At 44.9% G+C, this 15,902-nt stretch overlaps 1 protein-coding gene across 1 annotated transcript in view; it reads left to right on the plus strand.

The window, feature by feature from the left end:
- The first annotated feature begins 6,194 nt into the window (after nucleotides 1–6,194).
- Nucleotides 6,195–15,902, plus strand: part of SPICE1 (spindle and centriole associated protein 1) — a 31,090-nt gene continuing 21,382 nt past the window's right edge. The window contains exons 1-4 of the mRNA XM_069866714.1: nucleotides 6,195–6,277; nucleotides 8,519–8,566; nucleotides 9,601–9,747; nucleotides 15,352–15,454. Coding sequence (XP_069722815.1) covers nucleotides 6,206–6,277; nucleotides 8,519–8,566; nucleotides 9,601–9,747; nucleotides 15,352–15,454 — 370 coding nt within the window. The 5' untranslated portion in view covers nucleotides 6,195–6,205. The remainder of the gene's footprint in view (nucleotides 6,278–8,518; nucleotides 8,567–9,600; nucleotides 9,748–15,351; nucleotides 15,455–15,902) is intronic.

Consider the following 15,902-nt stretch of genomic DNA (forward strand, 5'->3'; position numbering starts at 1 on the left):
GGAATGGAATGGAATGGAATGGAATGGAATGGAATGAGATGGGATGGGATGGGATAGATTGGAATGGAATGGGATAGGTTGGAATGGAATGGGATGAGATGGAATGGGATAGGATGAGATGGGATGGGATAGAACGGGATGGAATGGAATGGAATGGAATGGAATGGAATGGAATGGAATGGAGGCCAGTGAGCTGGACGGCCTCAAGGAGGAAGAGGGTCTCCTCTCTCTGCCCAGCCTCAAAATTCTGAGCCAGACTTGTCTTGGAATTGTCAGTGAGATTTTCCCCTTGGGGAGCCGTGCTGTGAGCCTATGGGCACATCGTCAGGCACAAGGGGATGGCAACCGCAGGGCTTCAACACTCCCAGCCCACTGAGTTGAGGGCATCCTCGCCCTACTCTCTGTCCACTTGCTGGAGCAGCAGCTTGCACCTCTGACGTACAGCGCCACCCCAAACCATTATTTTTGGGTGCTCATAATTTTGGGGTAAATGCCCCTGTCTTTTAGTTCAGTCCAAGGTGTGAAAGGCTGTGGCAAAACATCATTTCACTAATTCAAGCATGGCTTGGTGCATCTTGTATTCTTTGAATTCTTTGTGAAACCGCTACAAACAACACTGTCATGCTCAACCTTTTCAGCGAGAGTGATGCTTTTGGGCCAGGGGTCTCTCTCACACTGCTTATCCCTGTGTTCTTCTATTGAAAATATGTCCAGAAAATGTGTCAGTCCATGGTGGGGGGATGAACTTTTTAGTCAGAGAAGAGAAAGCATTACTAGAAAACAACAATAAAGGTTTTTCAGGCTGAGGATGAACTTGTAGGAGCCACAGTTTTATAAAGCCAGCCTGCAATCTCCAACTGCAGTGCCTCCAGCCACAGAAGATTTCCAAGTTTTAGGTTTTGTTTTCAAGACTGAGACTTCCTGAGGGTCACTTGTCATCTTTGGAGGAAAAGTTGCAAAGCTCAGCAAAACGACTCAGCGTGTGTTATGCCATCATTTTGATCTTCAGGCCTTTGTGTGATCTCTGCCAAGAGAAGAAAAAATAAAACACTTATCAGTGATTTCTGTGTTTGCCTTGAAGCAGGTTGCCATTCAAGTCACTGTGCCTTTTGTCAGAGTCCCAAGAAGTGGCATCAAGGGCAAAAATCCCCACTTGAGATCTGCTGGAAGATGGACACTCCAACACGAGCAGTTTGCCTTTCAGCTTGGAGTCTCATGCTGTGCAGACCAGGAGACCTGTGCAATATCACCTTTAAGGTCTTGTGATTCTGTCCTGCCTCTTACGAGGACACAGTGTAACCTGTCCTGGGGGACTTTCAACCAGTGGTAGCACTGGAAGACTTATGCCTCCCTCTCCCCACCCTGTAGAGCCCCGCAGCTACCTTCTAGCCCCCTGCAGACCTACAAGTCCCTCTGGCAGGGCTGACAGACCTCTGACCTGTGCCGAAGTGAGGAGACTGGGAACATGTCTTCTCCCAGAAAGGAGAGGCTTCAGGGAACAGGAGGTAGGGCAAAGCAAAAGCTTGCCAGGGCCATGCCGGGTTGCTCAGAGCAATGTGACAGATGGCACAAGGACCACATTCTGCAAACCAAGGTACCTCTGGCAGCTGCAAATATTTTTTTTTGTCATTTGGTGCTGTTCATATTTCAAATCAGGAGATCAGTGTGGTGTCAGTGTATTGTCCTTCCCTAGTCATGTTGTCCTCATGAAAAGAAGTAGCTCTCCATTTAGTCCATACTTTCCAATGCAGAATTACGGATTTCCTAAAGTACTTGCCCTAAGTGTAGTATGTTTTGGTATCCTACCCAATGCCACACTTTTTTTCTCATTTTGAATTTGAGAATTCAAATTTTCTTTTCAAGGTGTAATACTTTGTACTTGCCTTATTGAATTTCATCTCACTGTTTTGAGGCTATTTCTGCAGTTTAGCAATGTTAGTTCTTTGTTTAAATCTTTGTCTCCAAAGTCTGGTACTGCCCACCTCAGTGTTATTTGCAGAAGTTTGAAGTCAAAGGTCAATTCCTCCATTGAAGTCACTAATTAAATATATCAGTCCTGGTGGACAGATCTTAATTTGTTATACCTTCCTATTGGCAGGAAAATATCCACGGCTACAGTTTGGGTATTGGCAGGAAAATATCCACAGCTACAGTTTGGGAATTGCTTTTTAATCACACATCTCTCATGTTAATTCCACCTTAGCTCTATTTTGCCTTCATGAGAGTGGTGTTCAAGACAATGTCAAAAGCCTTACTGCAGTCAAAATATGCTTCATCTATTCCTTTCAGTGCCTGCTAAGTCAGTTTTCTCAGCAAAGAAATAAATTAGGTTACTTCAGCATGATTTGTTCTGGATAAATGTGCACTGTCTGTTTCTCATCACTTTATTGTTATTTAGTTGCTTGCACACTGATTGCTGAACAGCTTGTTTCATTATCTTTGCAGATAACAAATGGAGGCTGGATGAATTGTAACTCTTCACTCAGCCTGTTTGATAAAGATGGGTAGCCCATTTTCTCTCTTCACTTCTATCTGGCTCTTGTTCTCAAATGGTAGCGTGTATTTTGGAAGAAAGAATTAGTACCTGTAAGAGGCAAGATGCTCACCCAGACAGAGCATGGGTCTGGGCCACTGGCATTCTTGTATGTTCTTCAGTACTTTGGCATCAGGGGAACCAGCTGCCCCTCAAGGGACATGGCCAGCAGAGCAGGGACCTCACTGGCCCAGGCCCCATCCCACAGGATCTGAGCAAGGCAAGCCTGGAGATGACGGCTGAGGTTGACAAAGAGCCCAGATTGCTGGACAAGTCCAAGGCAATGGGATAGGTCTGAGACCAAGCTGGAAACTTAAGTTAGCGTGCCAGGTCTGGTTGGGGATGGACACAGCCCCGTGATCAGCAGGGAAGTCCATAACAGTGCGGTGGGTCTGAGGTCTGGCCAGCAAGTTGGTCAGCAGGTCTGGGTTGATGGGAAACAGTTCTGGCGGTCACAGAGCTGTAGCTGTAGCTCAGGCAATGCCAAGTATCAGAGCCTCAGCTGAAATGCCTCGCCCATGGGAAGAGGGAGGTCAGCCTTCACTGAGGTCTCCTGGCAGCCCTGCCTCCAAGGTCACTAGAGGGAAGTGGGGCAGCCCTCAGCTGTGCTATCTCTAGGTTGGCAGTGAGCCCTGGGTGCCAGACCTCCAGGATGAGGGATGACATACACAGGGCCCTCATCTCTGGTGGTGTGGGGGCACATACTTCCTAATATGGACCATTTTTTCCAGTATAAACAAAGCCCAGGGTAGTGAGTGCCCCAGGGGAAGGAGGAACTGTGCTGAAGCAGAGGCTCACAAGTGTCCTTTTTTTCTTGCTACAGCACAAAAGTAGAAAATCTCATTGTTATTTGTAAAAAAACCCTGACACAGTAGAGAAATGACATTTCTCCTGGTAACCAGGGCTGCAAAATCATCCAGGAGAGTGGAAAGATCTTAACTACAAGGAATTCCACAAATCATACTGAATTCCACAAATCATACTAGCTTAGAAGGGGAAAGAAACAGAGTATAAACCTATAACAAACCAAATAGTTCAGAAACTCAGTGGATTTAAATCACTGCTGTTTGAATATCCATCTTATGTAAGCTCCACTGCGAGTAAATGGAGGCTGTAGATGCTCAGCTGGCTTCTGCAAAGATAGTGCATCATTTTCAGACTCCACTGTAAATGCAGTGTGAAAAACAACAGGAACTGAAAAGTAGCCAGGCATTTAAGATGTCTGATAGAACCTGCTCCATGTTTTCTTATAGGTGGCTGAAATGTTTCAGAACAGGCTGGTTGAATAAGAAGTGTCTCTGGTTTGCATTATAGTCACTTGTATTAGGTATTTAACATTTAGATTTGATTGTAATTAATAATAGCAGAGAGATCTAAGATGTAGATCATCAAAGTAGATGATGCTTTGATCTAATAGTGCCTTTATCGCTTTTCAACAGACCTTGTTCTTCAGGACAATTTAAAGCCATGTTAGGAGAGAATTTCAGATGTGCCTTGAATTTTTGCTCTTGGTTCCAAGCTATGAAATAATCAGAGAGCAATGAATCCAGTGCATTGCTTTGCACATGTACCTAGGAGCAAGGATTTGATTTACCACAGGCTGAACTCTGATGTTCTTTCTGTTTCAGGTTGCATATGGTATTTATGCTTAGTGTCTAGATGGAAACTGAAGTTCAGGTACCACCTCCAGTATAAAAAAAACTTGAGCCACATTTGCAAGACTTCATCAGAGGCAACTGCTGGTAGTATTTCTGTCACTTTTTTTTCTTCCTTCATAATTTCAATCTTCTTTTTTGTATCACACTCAAAGCAATTCCTTCCCTCAGCACATCAACCATTACCATCTGCATCTTCACATGAACCGTGTTACAGTGATGTTGGTAAAGCCAGAATTAGACTGATGAGGACCTTAAGTACCAGAAAATATTGGTGAAAGGGAATCTTTCTCTTTAAGGAAGAAGTTTTCAATGAAAGGCTAGTAAACCCTAAGTCTTCATTTTCCACTTCCAGCAGACAAAGTATGAGGCTCACACTGTAATACAAAATGTTAACTCTGACTCTTCAGAGTAATTTACATCTTGTCGCCAAGTATGTGACAGGGAAGTAGAGGCTTTGCAGCATATTAGGATGAGAGGAAATGCCTCAAATTGTGCCGGGGAGGCTCGGATTGGATATTAGAAAAAATTTCTTTCTTGAAAGACTGGTGAAAGATTGGAAGGGGGTGGCCAGGGAAGTGGTGAAGTCCCCACCCCTTGAGGTATTTAAAAGAGATAGCAGCACTGCAACAGAATCACAGAATCATTTAGGTTGGAAAAGACCTTTAAGATCAGTGAGTCCAACCATAAACCTAGCACTGCCAAGCCAACTACTAAACCATGTCCCTAAGTGCCACATGTACACCTCTTTTAAATACCTCCAGGGATGGCAACTCAACCACTTCCCTTGGCACACTCTTCCAAGGCAACAAGACTCAAGTTGTGTCGGGGAGGTTTAGACTGGATATTAAGGAAAATTTCTTTACTGCCAGAGTGGTGAAGCATTGGAACAGGCTGCCCAGGGGAGTGGTGGAGCCTCCACCCCTGAAGGAGTTCAAGCAGTGGGTAAAAGTGGCAATTCAGGACACAGTTTGGTGGCCACGGTGGTGGATGACAGTTGGACTGGATGGTCATAGAATCATAGAATCATAGAATCATAGAATCATAGAATCATAGAATAGTTTGGGTTGGAAGGGACCTTAAAGATCATCTATTTCCAACCCCCCTGCCATGGGCAGGGACACCTCCCACTGGATCAGGCTGCCCAAGGACCCATCCAGCCTGGCCTTGAACACTCCAGGGATGAGGCATTCACAGCTTTCCTGGGCAACCTGTGCCAGTGCCTCACCACTCTCATGGTGAAGAAATTCTTCCTTATGTCTAGTCTAAATCTGCCCCTCTCCAGTTTATACCCATTGCCCCTAATCCTATCACTACAAGTCTTTGTGAACAGTCCCTCTCCAGCTTTCTTGTAGCCTCTTCAGGTACTAGAAGGTCACTATATGATCTCCTGCGAGCCTTCTCTTCTCCAGACTCAGCAAGCCCAACTCTCTCAGCCTGTCCTTGTATGGAAGGTGCTCCAGCCCTCTGATCATCCTTGTAGCCCTTGTCTGGACCTGTTCCAACAGTTCCATCTCCTTCTTATGTTGAGGATTCCGGAACTGGACACACTACTCCAGGTGAGGTCTCACAAGAGAGGAAGAGAGGGACAGAATCACCTCCCTCGACCTGCTGGCCACGCCTTTTTGGATGCAGCCCAGGATACAGTTGGTCTTCTGGGCTGTGAGCGCACGTTGTCGGCTCACGTCAAGCTTCTCATCGACCAGCACCCCCAAGTCCTGCTCTGCAGGCTGCTCCCAATCACATCATCCCGCATCATGTACTGAAATCGGGGATTGCCCCGACCCAGGCGTAGGACCTTGCCCTTGGCCTTGTTCAACCTCATGATGCTCTCACAGCGCCACTTCTCCAGCCTGTCCAGGTCCCTCTGGATGACATCCCGTCCTTCTGGTGAGGGGGGGGCGAGGGGCGAGGAAGTCCCCGGGGCCTCCGCGCGCCGGGGCGGGAAGAGCGGGCGAGCGTCTCCGTCTCCACGGCGACGGCGCCGCCGCTTCCGGTTCCGGTTCCGGGTGCGGCGATGTCGGCGCTGAGGGGGCGCGGGGCCGGCAGGAAGGGGCTGAGGAAGACGGCGGCTCGGCGGGACTGGGATGTAAGCGCTATCCACGGGTGTGCGGGGTTGGGGTGGAAGGCACCGTGACAGGGAGTCACAGGATCGACTGAGGTGGAAAAGACCTCTGAGAGCATCAAGTCCAACCGTGCTTGCCCACTACTGAACCAGATCCCTGAGCTCCTCGTCTGCCCGTGTTTTAAATCCCTCCGGGGATGGGGACTCAACCACCTCCCTGGGCAGCCTCTGCCAGTGCCCGAGAACCCTTTCGGTGAAGAGAATTTTCTGGATATCCAATTTGAATCTGCCCTGGTACAACTTGAGGCTATTCCTTTTCGTCCTGCCACCTACAGGGGCAGGAAGACACCGTGACAGGGAGGGGGACACCGTGTCATAAAATCACTGAATCGCTTGGTCGGAAAAGATCTCTGAGAGCATTGAGTCCAACCGCACCTGCCCAGTGCTGAACCAGATCCCTGAGCACCTCTTCTGCCTATTCTTTAAACACCTCCAGGCACGGGGACTTAACCACCTCACTGGGCAGCCTCTGCCAGTGCCCAAGAACCCTTTCATTGAAGAGATTTTTCCTGATAGCCAATCTGAAGCTGCCCTGGTGCAACTTGAGGCCACTTCCTCTTGTCCTTTCACCTAGAGGGGCAGGGGGACACTGTGTCGGGGAATGCGACACTGTATTGAGAAGGGGACACTGTGTCATAAAATCATAGAATCGCTAGGTCAGAAAAGACTTTCGAGATCATTGAGCCCAACCGTGCCTGTCCCCTACTGAACCAGATCCCTGAGCACCTCGTCTGCCCATCTCTTAAATCTCTTTAGGGATGGGGACTCAACCACCTCCCCGGTTCGCTTCTGCCGGTGCCTGAGAACACTTCCAGTGAGAAATTTTTCCTAATATCCAATCTGAACCTGCCCTGGAGCAACATGAGGCCATTCCCTCTGTCCTGTCACTTACAGGGGCAGAGAGACACCATGTTGGGGAAGGGGACACTGTATTGACAAGGGGACATTGTGTTGGGGAGGGGGGCACCATGTCATAAAATCACTAGGTTGGAAAAGACCTTTGGGATCATTCAGTCTATCCGGAACTGTCCATTACTAAACCAGATCCCTGAGCACCTCGTCTGCCCATCTCTTAAATCCCTCCAGGGATGGGGACTCCATCACCTCCCTGGGCAGCCTCTGCCAGTGCCTGAGAACCCTTTCAGTGAAGAGATTTTTCCTAACATCCAATCTGAACCTGCCCTGGTGCTACTTGAGGCCATTTCCTCTCATCCTTCCACCTACAGGGGGAGAGGGCAAGTAAGGGGGGAGCTGTGTCAGGAAGGGGACTGGGTGTCAGGGAGGGGGCAGGATGTCAGGGAGGAGTGACAGTGTGTCAGGGAGGGGAGACACTATGTTGGGGAAGGGGATGCTGTGTCAACAAGGGTACAGAACGTTGGGGGACACCGTGATGGGGAAGGGGACACCATGTTGATGAGGGGACAGGGAGCTAGGGAACGGGACACTGTGTCGGGGATGGGGACAGTGTGGCAGGGAGTTGCATCTGTGTAGCATGGACAAGACCTCTCTTGCTTCCTTGATGCTGCTTGAGGTTCGGCTTCCCAGCTGGCAGCCCGTTCTTCAGGCTGGAGAGCATGCACAGCCTTGGTGGGGATAACACTTGCTGATTTGCTTGCCTCTCTGAGGGTGGGATGCTTAAAATGCCCTGTTGCATAGTTTTATGGTAATTGTATTGTAATTTAGAATCACAGAGTCCTTTGGTTGGAAAAGACCTCTGAGGTCGAGTCCAACCATACCTGCCCACTACTAAACCAGATCACTGGGCACCTCGCCTGCTCATCTCTTAAATACCTCCAAGAATAGTGACATCCACCTCCCTGGGCAGCCTATTCCAGTGCCTGATAACCCTTTCAGTGAAGAGATTTTTCCTGACGTCCAACCTGAACCTCCCAGGCACAATTTAAGGCCATTTCTTCTCATCCTGTCGCTTGTTACTTGTGAGAAGAGACTAGCACTTGCTTGCTACAACCTCTTTTCAGGTAGTTGTAGAGAGCAATAATGTCTCCCCTCAGCCTTCTCTTCTCCAGTTACCTCAGCTGCTCCTCCTAAGACTTGTGATCCTTTACCAGCTTCCTTGCTCTTCTCTGGACATACTCCAGTGCCTCAATGTCCTTCTTGTAGTCAGGGGCCCAAATTTAGAGGGGTTTTAAAATGAAACTTGGAAAAAATGCAGTTTGTAATTAGTTCTGTGGTTTCTGTTTACAGAGTACTGTCCATGATTTGACAATCCACCGTGCAACTCCTGAAGATATTGTAAGTTTAATAGCAATCACTGCTCCTTTGCTGTAGCAGGGAGATTTAGCTGTTTATCCAAGATAAGTGTTTACCATACTTATGGGCATATTTTCTGCCAATGTTTAAATCTCCCTCATTTAAGTTTCTTTAAATATTGGCTCTTTAGCATTAAGTCTTTGTTTATGGTACCAGGCACTCCCAGCTCTGGCGGCTGGTGGGTTTCTGTTTTCTGTTTCCATTGGGAAGCAGTAGCTGTAGCGTTTTTATTTCAATAAACTGTATACCACCATAAAACCACAACTATATAAAAACTTAGTGGGTTAGTCAAAGTTAAATCTTGTCTGTGCTAGGAGGACTGAAATATATGCTTTATTTTAGGAATCTGTAATTCTGAGGATGCTCAGTTTTCATTTAAACAATTCGACATAATTTGTTTATACTGAATGGCCTGTTCATTACAAAGTATGTGAACACAGTTTCATTTGCCTTTTTAGCACTGATTATCAGGATGGAATAGGCAGTATGAGCTATTGTTGCTTATAAATTTTGACAGGTTAATTGGGACAGATGGGCACAACAGCAGAGAGAGGCTTGATTCTATAAATGATTGGCTCAACAGCTTCCAGACAATTTAGCTAGCACCTCACACATTTGTGTTCAAATTGAATATATATCTCTCACTGTTAGAAGAGTGAGAATATCTCTGGTGACTGACAATGTTAAATCTTTTAATGCATATTATAGATAGCAGCGCTTTTTTCCCCCTCCTTTTACAGCTGAGAATGCTCTTGCTGTGTCAGTGGTGTAGGGCAGATGGAAACTGTGAGACTTTCCCCATTCCCCTTTGGAGCTACATTAAATTTGGCTGGTACTGAAGGCATTTTGCACTTCTGGATGTTTGTGAGGTTGTTATTGGTACTACCATGAAGTTGACATAAATAGTATTCAGAGCATGAATGATAAAAGTTGAGAAAAGCTTGTTAGCATTACACTGCAAATTTTGCTTTAGGTTGTCCCTTGATTTTGAAATGGTTTCTTTCATATTTACATAGCTGCGTCGCCATGAAATACATAAATCAAAAAACAAAGCACTGGTGCATCTGGAACTGCAAGAGAAAGCACTGAAAAGAAAATGGAAGAAGCAAAAACAACTGGCTGCTGATTATTTGGAGAAAAGGAAATTGGCTCTGATGCGTGAGGTGAGAGCTAAATGTGTGCTTTCAGTCTGCAGCAAGTGATTTCCAGCAGTAGTGGAAAGACTGCTCTCACACATAGGTCAACATTTGCCCCTCTTGTTGGGCAACTTGATTTTGCGTATGCTCTCCCGCCTCTATGTACTGTGTACGTGTGATAATTGGAAAAGGCTGTCTAATACATTAACTGATCCTATACAGTTGCACATCTGATCCTCTTTGCCTGGCTATGCCCTCTGTAATTCTCCAGACCTCTTTGTATCCGAACGGGAGCTGTTCGCAGAGTTAAACTGTGTATTGTGAAAAGTATGTGTGTTCTTTGTGTTCTTACAGCTATCTTGCCTTTTCCTCCTTCTATTTAGTATACTTTTGTTTACTGGAAGTGTGAACATTTCTCGTTCTGGGAGGGATATCCTTATCTGCCATTGCTTATTTAAAAAGTGAAAATGCAGAGTCATCGGGGCTGAAAGAGTGGGGGAAGAAGTTGTTCAGGAAGAGCTTGTCTGGAAGGAAAATTGACACAACAAAGGTTGAGGAGCTTTGGCTACTAGCTGATAAGCTTGTCATCTGGGTATTGAAATGCTTGTTCTGTAGGCATTCTGAAGAGCTCTGACTGCAAATATTAGTATTGTTTAATTTGGTTTTGAATATTGAAATGTAGTAACAAACCTATGCTTAGCTAATAGAGACAGTAGAGAGTAGCTGTCACTGTCTGAAAAAGGATTTCAGTGGTAGACGTTCTTTTGTTTCACACGGTGGGCAACTCCTTGCCATATGTTATGAAAACTGATCTCGAAACAGTCATTAGCTTTCAGACCTCATCAGCACTTGGACAGACTGAGAGTTGTTAGTGATGGTGAACGATATTTGCCTAGCAGTTAAAAGAAGGATGGCTTGGTTATCCTGTAAATGTGCAGTGGATTAACCATCTGTCACATTAAGAGTATGAGTCGGGTGCATGGTAGGAGGGAGGCCCTCCCCTTAAGTCATAAGGTTCAGAAAGGACTCTGTTGCTTTCTAAACTCCTTCCCAGAGAGGAGCCTAGGTGCGTCCAGGGGGAGTCTAGGATCCAGTCTTTGTCTTAAACTTGGTAAACGGTTTATGCCTAAGTGTTCTGTGAGCAGCCACTTAACAGAGTCAATGTTTGCCTGTCAGAGCCCTCCCAAGAACTTCCACTGAAACAGTTTTGCCAAGTTGAAATTAGTGACAGATAAAACAGATGTGGAATTGCCGTTGATAAATACACTTACAGCAAAAGCTAGCTTTGATTCAGTGCCTTAGTGAACAATATGTTCCCGAGCAACACCCGACACAGTTGGAGGTGCAAGTCTTACCGGAAAGGTGTCCCTGTTTGGGGAGGAGAATGATATTCAAGCTCATTGACGCATCCTGTAGTTGGGAGTTCCTGTCCTTGAAATGGAGGATTCTAAATGCCAAATTTATACTCTTGGCAAAATGAAACTGAGTCAGTTATTGGATGCCAGCTGGCCCTTAGCAAGTTTTGGTGTGTCATCACCAGCAGGAAGGATGTGGCAGCTCAGCACGCCACTCCATATCAGGAGTTTGGTACAGAAGGACTGGGATATTTCCAATTTTGCAGCAGCAGCATCTAGCTGTGAGACCTGTGCCTCAGCCCAAGCATCACTGAGTTGACTGAGTGTTAGACCGCAACCCACCACATCTGCTTTGCAAGATAAGCATGTTTTTCCAGCCTCCCTACTCCCTACTGCTTTCTATACCAAGAAGGCTAGACCAGTCCAGTGTCCCACACCATCACAGACCTCTCTTTCGTCTTTGTGGATTTTCAGAAGTCTCTAATCTCTGAGAACAAACATTGACAGAAACAAATCAAAGTACTTGGAACTGAAGATCACCTTCTAGTTTCCTATTTGACATCTGTTTCTAGATGATGTTTCTAGTAGAATTTTTGTGTGAAAGATACTGTGCTAATGAAGCTTCAAACTCAAATTTTTACTTTTGTTACTTTCATGCTTTTCTGCCACGTGCATTTTAGTAGAGAGTTCAAAAAGTTGTGGACTTAAATACAAATTTCACGAATGTAATAGCAGGGTAGCTTCAGTAAGGCTTCCACACAAAAATAAATGATGTAACACATAGGTAGATCAGACTACCTGCTCTAAGATTTGGCTGGACTACCTATTATGTGACCGCAATTTTGCAGATGTGAAACTCATGGTTAGGAAATAATCTTCTGTATTTGTTGCCATTGGTAATGACAATGCACAAATTTGTGTTCCTCCTGAATGGCTTTCTGATTCATATTTCAGAGAATACTTTGTTCAACATAGCCTGTGCCTACTTCTGAATCAGAGAAAAGAGGCTACCAGATGGGAAAGCAAAAGATGATGCCAGACAAGATGAAACCCATCTGGCTGTTCGTGTTTGAACACTGGCATCTTCTTGCATGTAGAGTAGGAGAAAATCTCTTCCTTCTGAGAGTCACCATTTTCACCTTTCCTTGGGTTAAATCTTGTTAATCGCTAGGTCCTGTTGTTCAGAGTAACTGAGGAGACCATTCAGTCTGTGTCTGCCAGTACAATACAACCACTATGTGTTGTCTCCTTGTCTCTGTTATCTGGGTGATCTCTTTTTCCTTATTTACTGCTGTGAGTATGTAGCTTCCTAAGCTACTTGAATCCTTCTCAACTTCAGAAGACTCAGAGACAAAAACTAGGAAGGTGCTACTACTAGCATGGGTTTTCTTGTAGCTGTATGTTGAAGAGAAAGGATGAAAAATTCATTAAAAGGATGAGCAAAAATTCATTAAAAGGATGAGCAAAATTTTAATGTTCTGGGGATTTTTCTGCCTAAAAATACGAATGAAAAAGTAATATGAGTTCATCTCTGTAACTGTGGATTGTGAGTGTGTCGGTATGACACTGATTGGTCCTATAACAGCTTATTTTTAAAATAAAGTTAATTTATTGCACTGACGGGTAGGTGGTGAGTGGGTTATCAGAATGAGAAGGATTAGTCCTGTTTAATTATCTGTAGTAAAAATCTGAAACAGGAGGGAAGATGAATTTTATTAAAATTCATAGGTGATGCTAAACTGGGACAAGGTATAGCACTCAGTGAATTTGTCAAGGGTGTGTAAGTGGTCCCAGAGAGGCTGGAAGCCAATATTGCTTAGTTTTCTGCTGATCACAAGCAAATGTGAGCTAATCTACCTTGGGAACAATGCTCTAAAATGTTCCTAACACTCAGCAGGAGGACGAAGCTTAGGAACCTGCTGATGCTGAAAGAGGTCTGGTAGGGAGCATGGAAACAAGTTAAAATTTTTGTCTGATTAAACATATCACTTTAGTTTTAATTGCATTAGGGGATGGAATCATATTTTGGGACAGGTAAACTTCATGTCCCCCCGTAGTTCTTCAGATCAGCAACTTTAAAAACCTGCACTGTTTTGACATGAGATGGCTAAATATAAAGACTAGATTTAGATATTATCCAGTGTGAAAAATGGATAGTGATTTGGAAAAGCAGGTACGTAAGATGATTGAGAATGAATATTCATTAATTTGCCAAATTGGTTATGAGGAGAAGTGTAATATCGTGCAGTGTGATTCAGGTTCAAAAGGCTAGAAATACATGGAAGCTACATATACAGGCAAACTCTTTATATAACAAAGCATATTAAAATGGAGGATGGAGGGGAAACAGATGAAATGCTACTGCCTATAATTTCTTGAATGATGCTGAATATACACCTGCAAGCTTATCAATGGACACTGAAAGAAACTCTCTGAAGATAACAGCATATAGCACTCTGCAACAGCTAGAAATCAGTCCATCTTATGATTCCGGGGCCGGGGGTGCAGCAAAAATTGTTAGTCCATTCTCAGATTTCAAGTAGGAGGTCATACATGAGACTGTCTTTTCTGTGAGGTCTTCTAGACTTCTTGCATCTCTCTGGCTAAATTTCATTAACCACAATAAAGTGGTGGTCATAGAATCATTAAGATTTGAAAGACCTGTAAGATCATCCAGTCCAACTGTCAGCCCAGTGCCACCGTGCCTACATTTTTTGAACACCTCCAGGGATGGAGAGTCCACCACTCCCCTGGACAGCCTGTTCCAATGCTTCACCACTCTTTCAGTAAATAAGCTTTTCCTAATATCTAGTCTAAACCTCTCCTGGCATAACTTGAGGTCATTTCTTCTCGCTTGTTACTTGGGAGAAGAGACCAGCACCCACCTTGCTGCAGTCTCCTTTCAGACAGTTGTAGGGAGTGATAAGGTCTCCTCTCAGCCTCTTTTTCTCCAGGTGAAACAGACCCAGTTCCCTCAGGTGCTTCTCACAGGACCTGTACTCCAGCCCCTTCACCAGCTTTGTAGCTGTTTGGATGTACTCCACCACCTCCATGTCTTTTTTGTAGTAAGGGGCCCAAAACTGAACACAGGATTTAAGGTGCAGCCTCACCACTGCTGAGTACAGGAGGATGATCACTTTCCAACTCTTGCTGGCCACACCATTTCTGATAGAAGCCGGGCTGCTGTTGGCCCTCTTGGCCACCTGGGCACACTGCTGGCTCATGTTCAGCCAACCATCGACTCATACCCCCAGGTTCTTCTTTGCCAGGCAGCTTTCCAGCTGCCCTTCACCAAACGTGGAGTGCTGGATGAGGTTCTTGTGACTGAAGTGCAGGAACCGGCACCAGCATATACATTTACATATCTCATCTCCTCTTGGATATTTACAGAGTAACTACCTTCTCCCCGGGTTGTGGGTTATGATTTTACTAGCTTGCCATTTCCAGCTTTGTAAATGAAAGCACAAGTCGCTGAGGAGTTTTGAACGGCATTCTGCCCACCAAGCCATATCGCCAGTCAGTACTGTTTGGCTCACAGGAGCTGAATGCCTCTCACTTTGCACTCCAAGACCTCCCTCCTTAGGAGGCAGCTGTCGTGGTGCCAGTCATGGACTTCAGCTACTTAGAATACAGAAGCTGTGCCTTGTGAGAAATGTGTGGAGATTCCCCAAAACTCTTCTAGTATCAGATGTAGTCAGATGTGTTTAGATGTGATGAAACTTCTGTGGCAATAGGTAGCTTCGTTTTTAGGCAGGATTTGTAACAGTCAAGGCTCAATGAAACAAGTCTGCCTGAATTGATTTGGATCTAATAAAATAGTTTTTGTATGTCTGTCAGATGTAGATAAGTGTTCTTTGACTCAACAACATTGAGATCAATTTACTTGAGGATGCATACTGATATTTTATTTTTAAATTGCTAGATATACATCTTTGTTTTGATGAGCATGTCTTAAACACCCAGCTTCTTGTTTGTATCAAGCTGGGAGGAGAAGGGAGTGAGGGGATTTGTTCTGAAGAGAAAGAGTCAGTGCTGATAGGGGCTTCAGAAGTAATCACTTTCATTTTTCAGAAAAACAATGTGAATTCTAGACACTTAGAATGAAATATAATTTTCTGATCTATCTTAATTAGGATCTAACTGCACAGTACTAACTTTGTAAAGACTGTCTTGTTGGCTGTTCTCTTGCTAGCTGTATAGAAGAACAGTACCAAAAAAACACCAGGAAAAATGGTCTGCTCAGTATGAAATATTTCCTTATACACTATGCTTTCAGATTCTGTCTGATGAATATCATTTGCAAGATGTATTGGAACGATCTGATCAGGTTATGGCTGTGGCAAAAGACTTGCTTGGGGATGCTCCTCGCACACGAACAGGTAGACTGTCTCATTTATATGTGGTAGTACACATACTTAAGATTATCTGCTTGGTTTTTTATAGTCTTACTTTGCGAAATATTCGATTAAACCATTTTCATCTCATTGCTAACATGGCACAATTGATCTTGTTCCCATTGGATGAAACACAGATGAGGATGATGCCTCCCATGGCAACGGGGAGCAAGCCGTGGCTGGTTGTTGTACTGTGTTGGTCCTTTGTGGAATTTTGGATCACTTACTATGAAATGCCTCACACTCGCCATTTCCACAGCCCAGTTACTAGCCTGTACAAAGCACCAGTTCAAGCCAGTTTAGTAGTTCTGATTCTCGTTGCTACATGGGTTGACTGCTTTGCGCTTGGGTATTGTTGAATATTGATTGCCAATTTGTGAACAAGGCTTTTCCATTTCTTCTCCTGGTTTGTGGGTCCTTACTCTGGTGGAAG

The sequence above is a fragment of the Phaenicophaeus curvirostris genome, chromosome 1 (assembly GCF_032191515.1).
Source record: "Phaenicophaeus curvirostris isolate KB17595 chromosome 1, BPBGC_Pcur_1.0, whole genome shotgun sequence".
In the NCBI taxonomy this organism is placed as follows: Eukaryota; Metazoa; Chordata; class Aves; order Cuculiformes; family Cuculidae; genus Phaenicophaeus; species Phaenicophaeus curvirostris.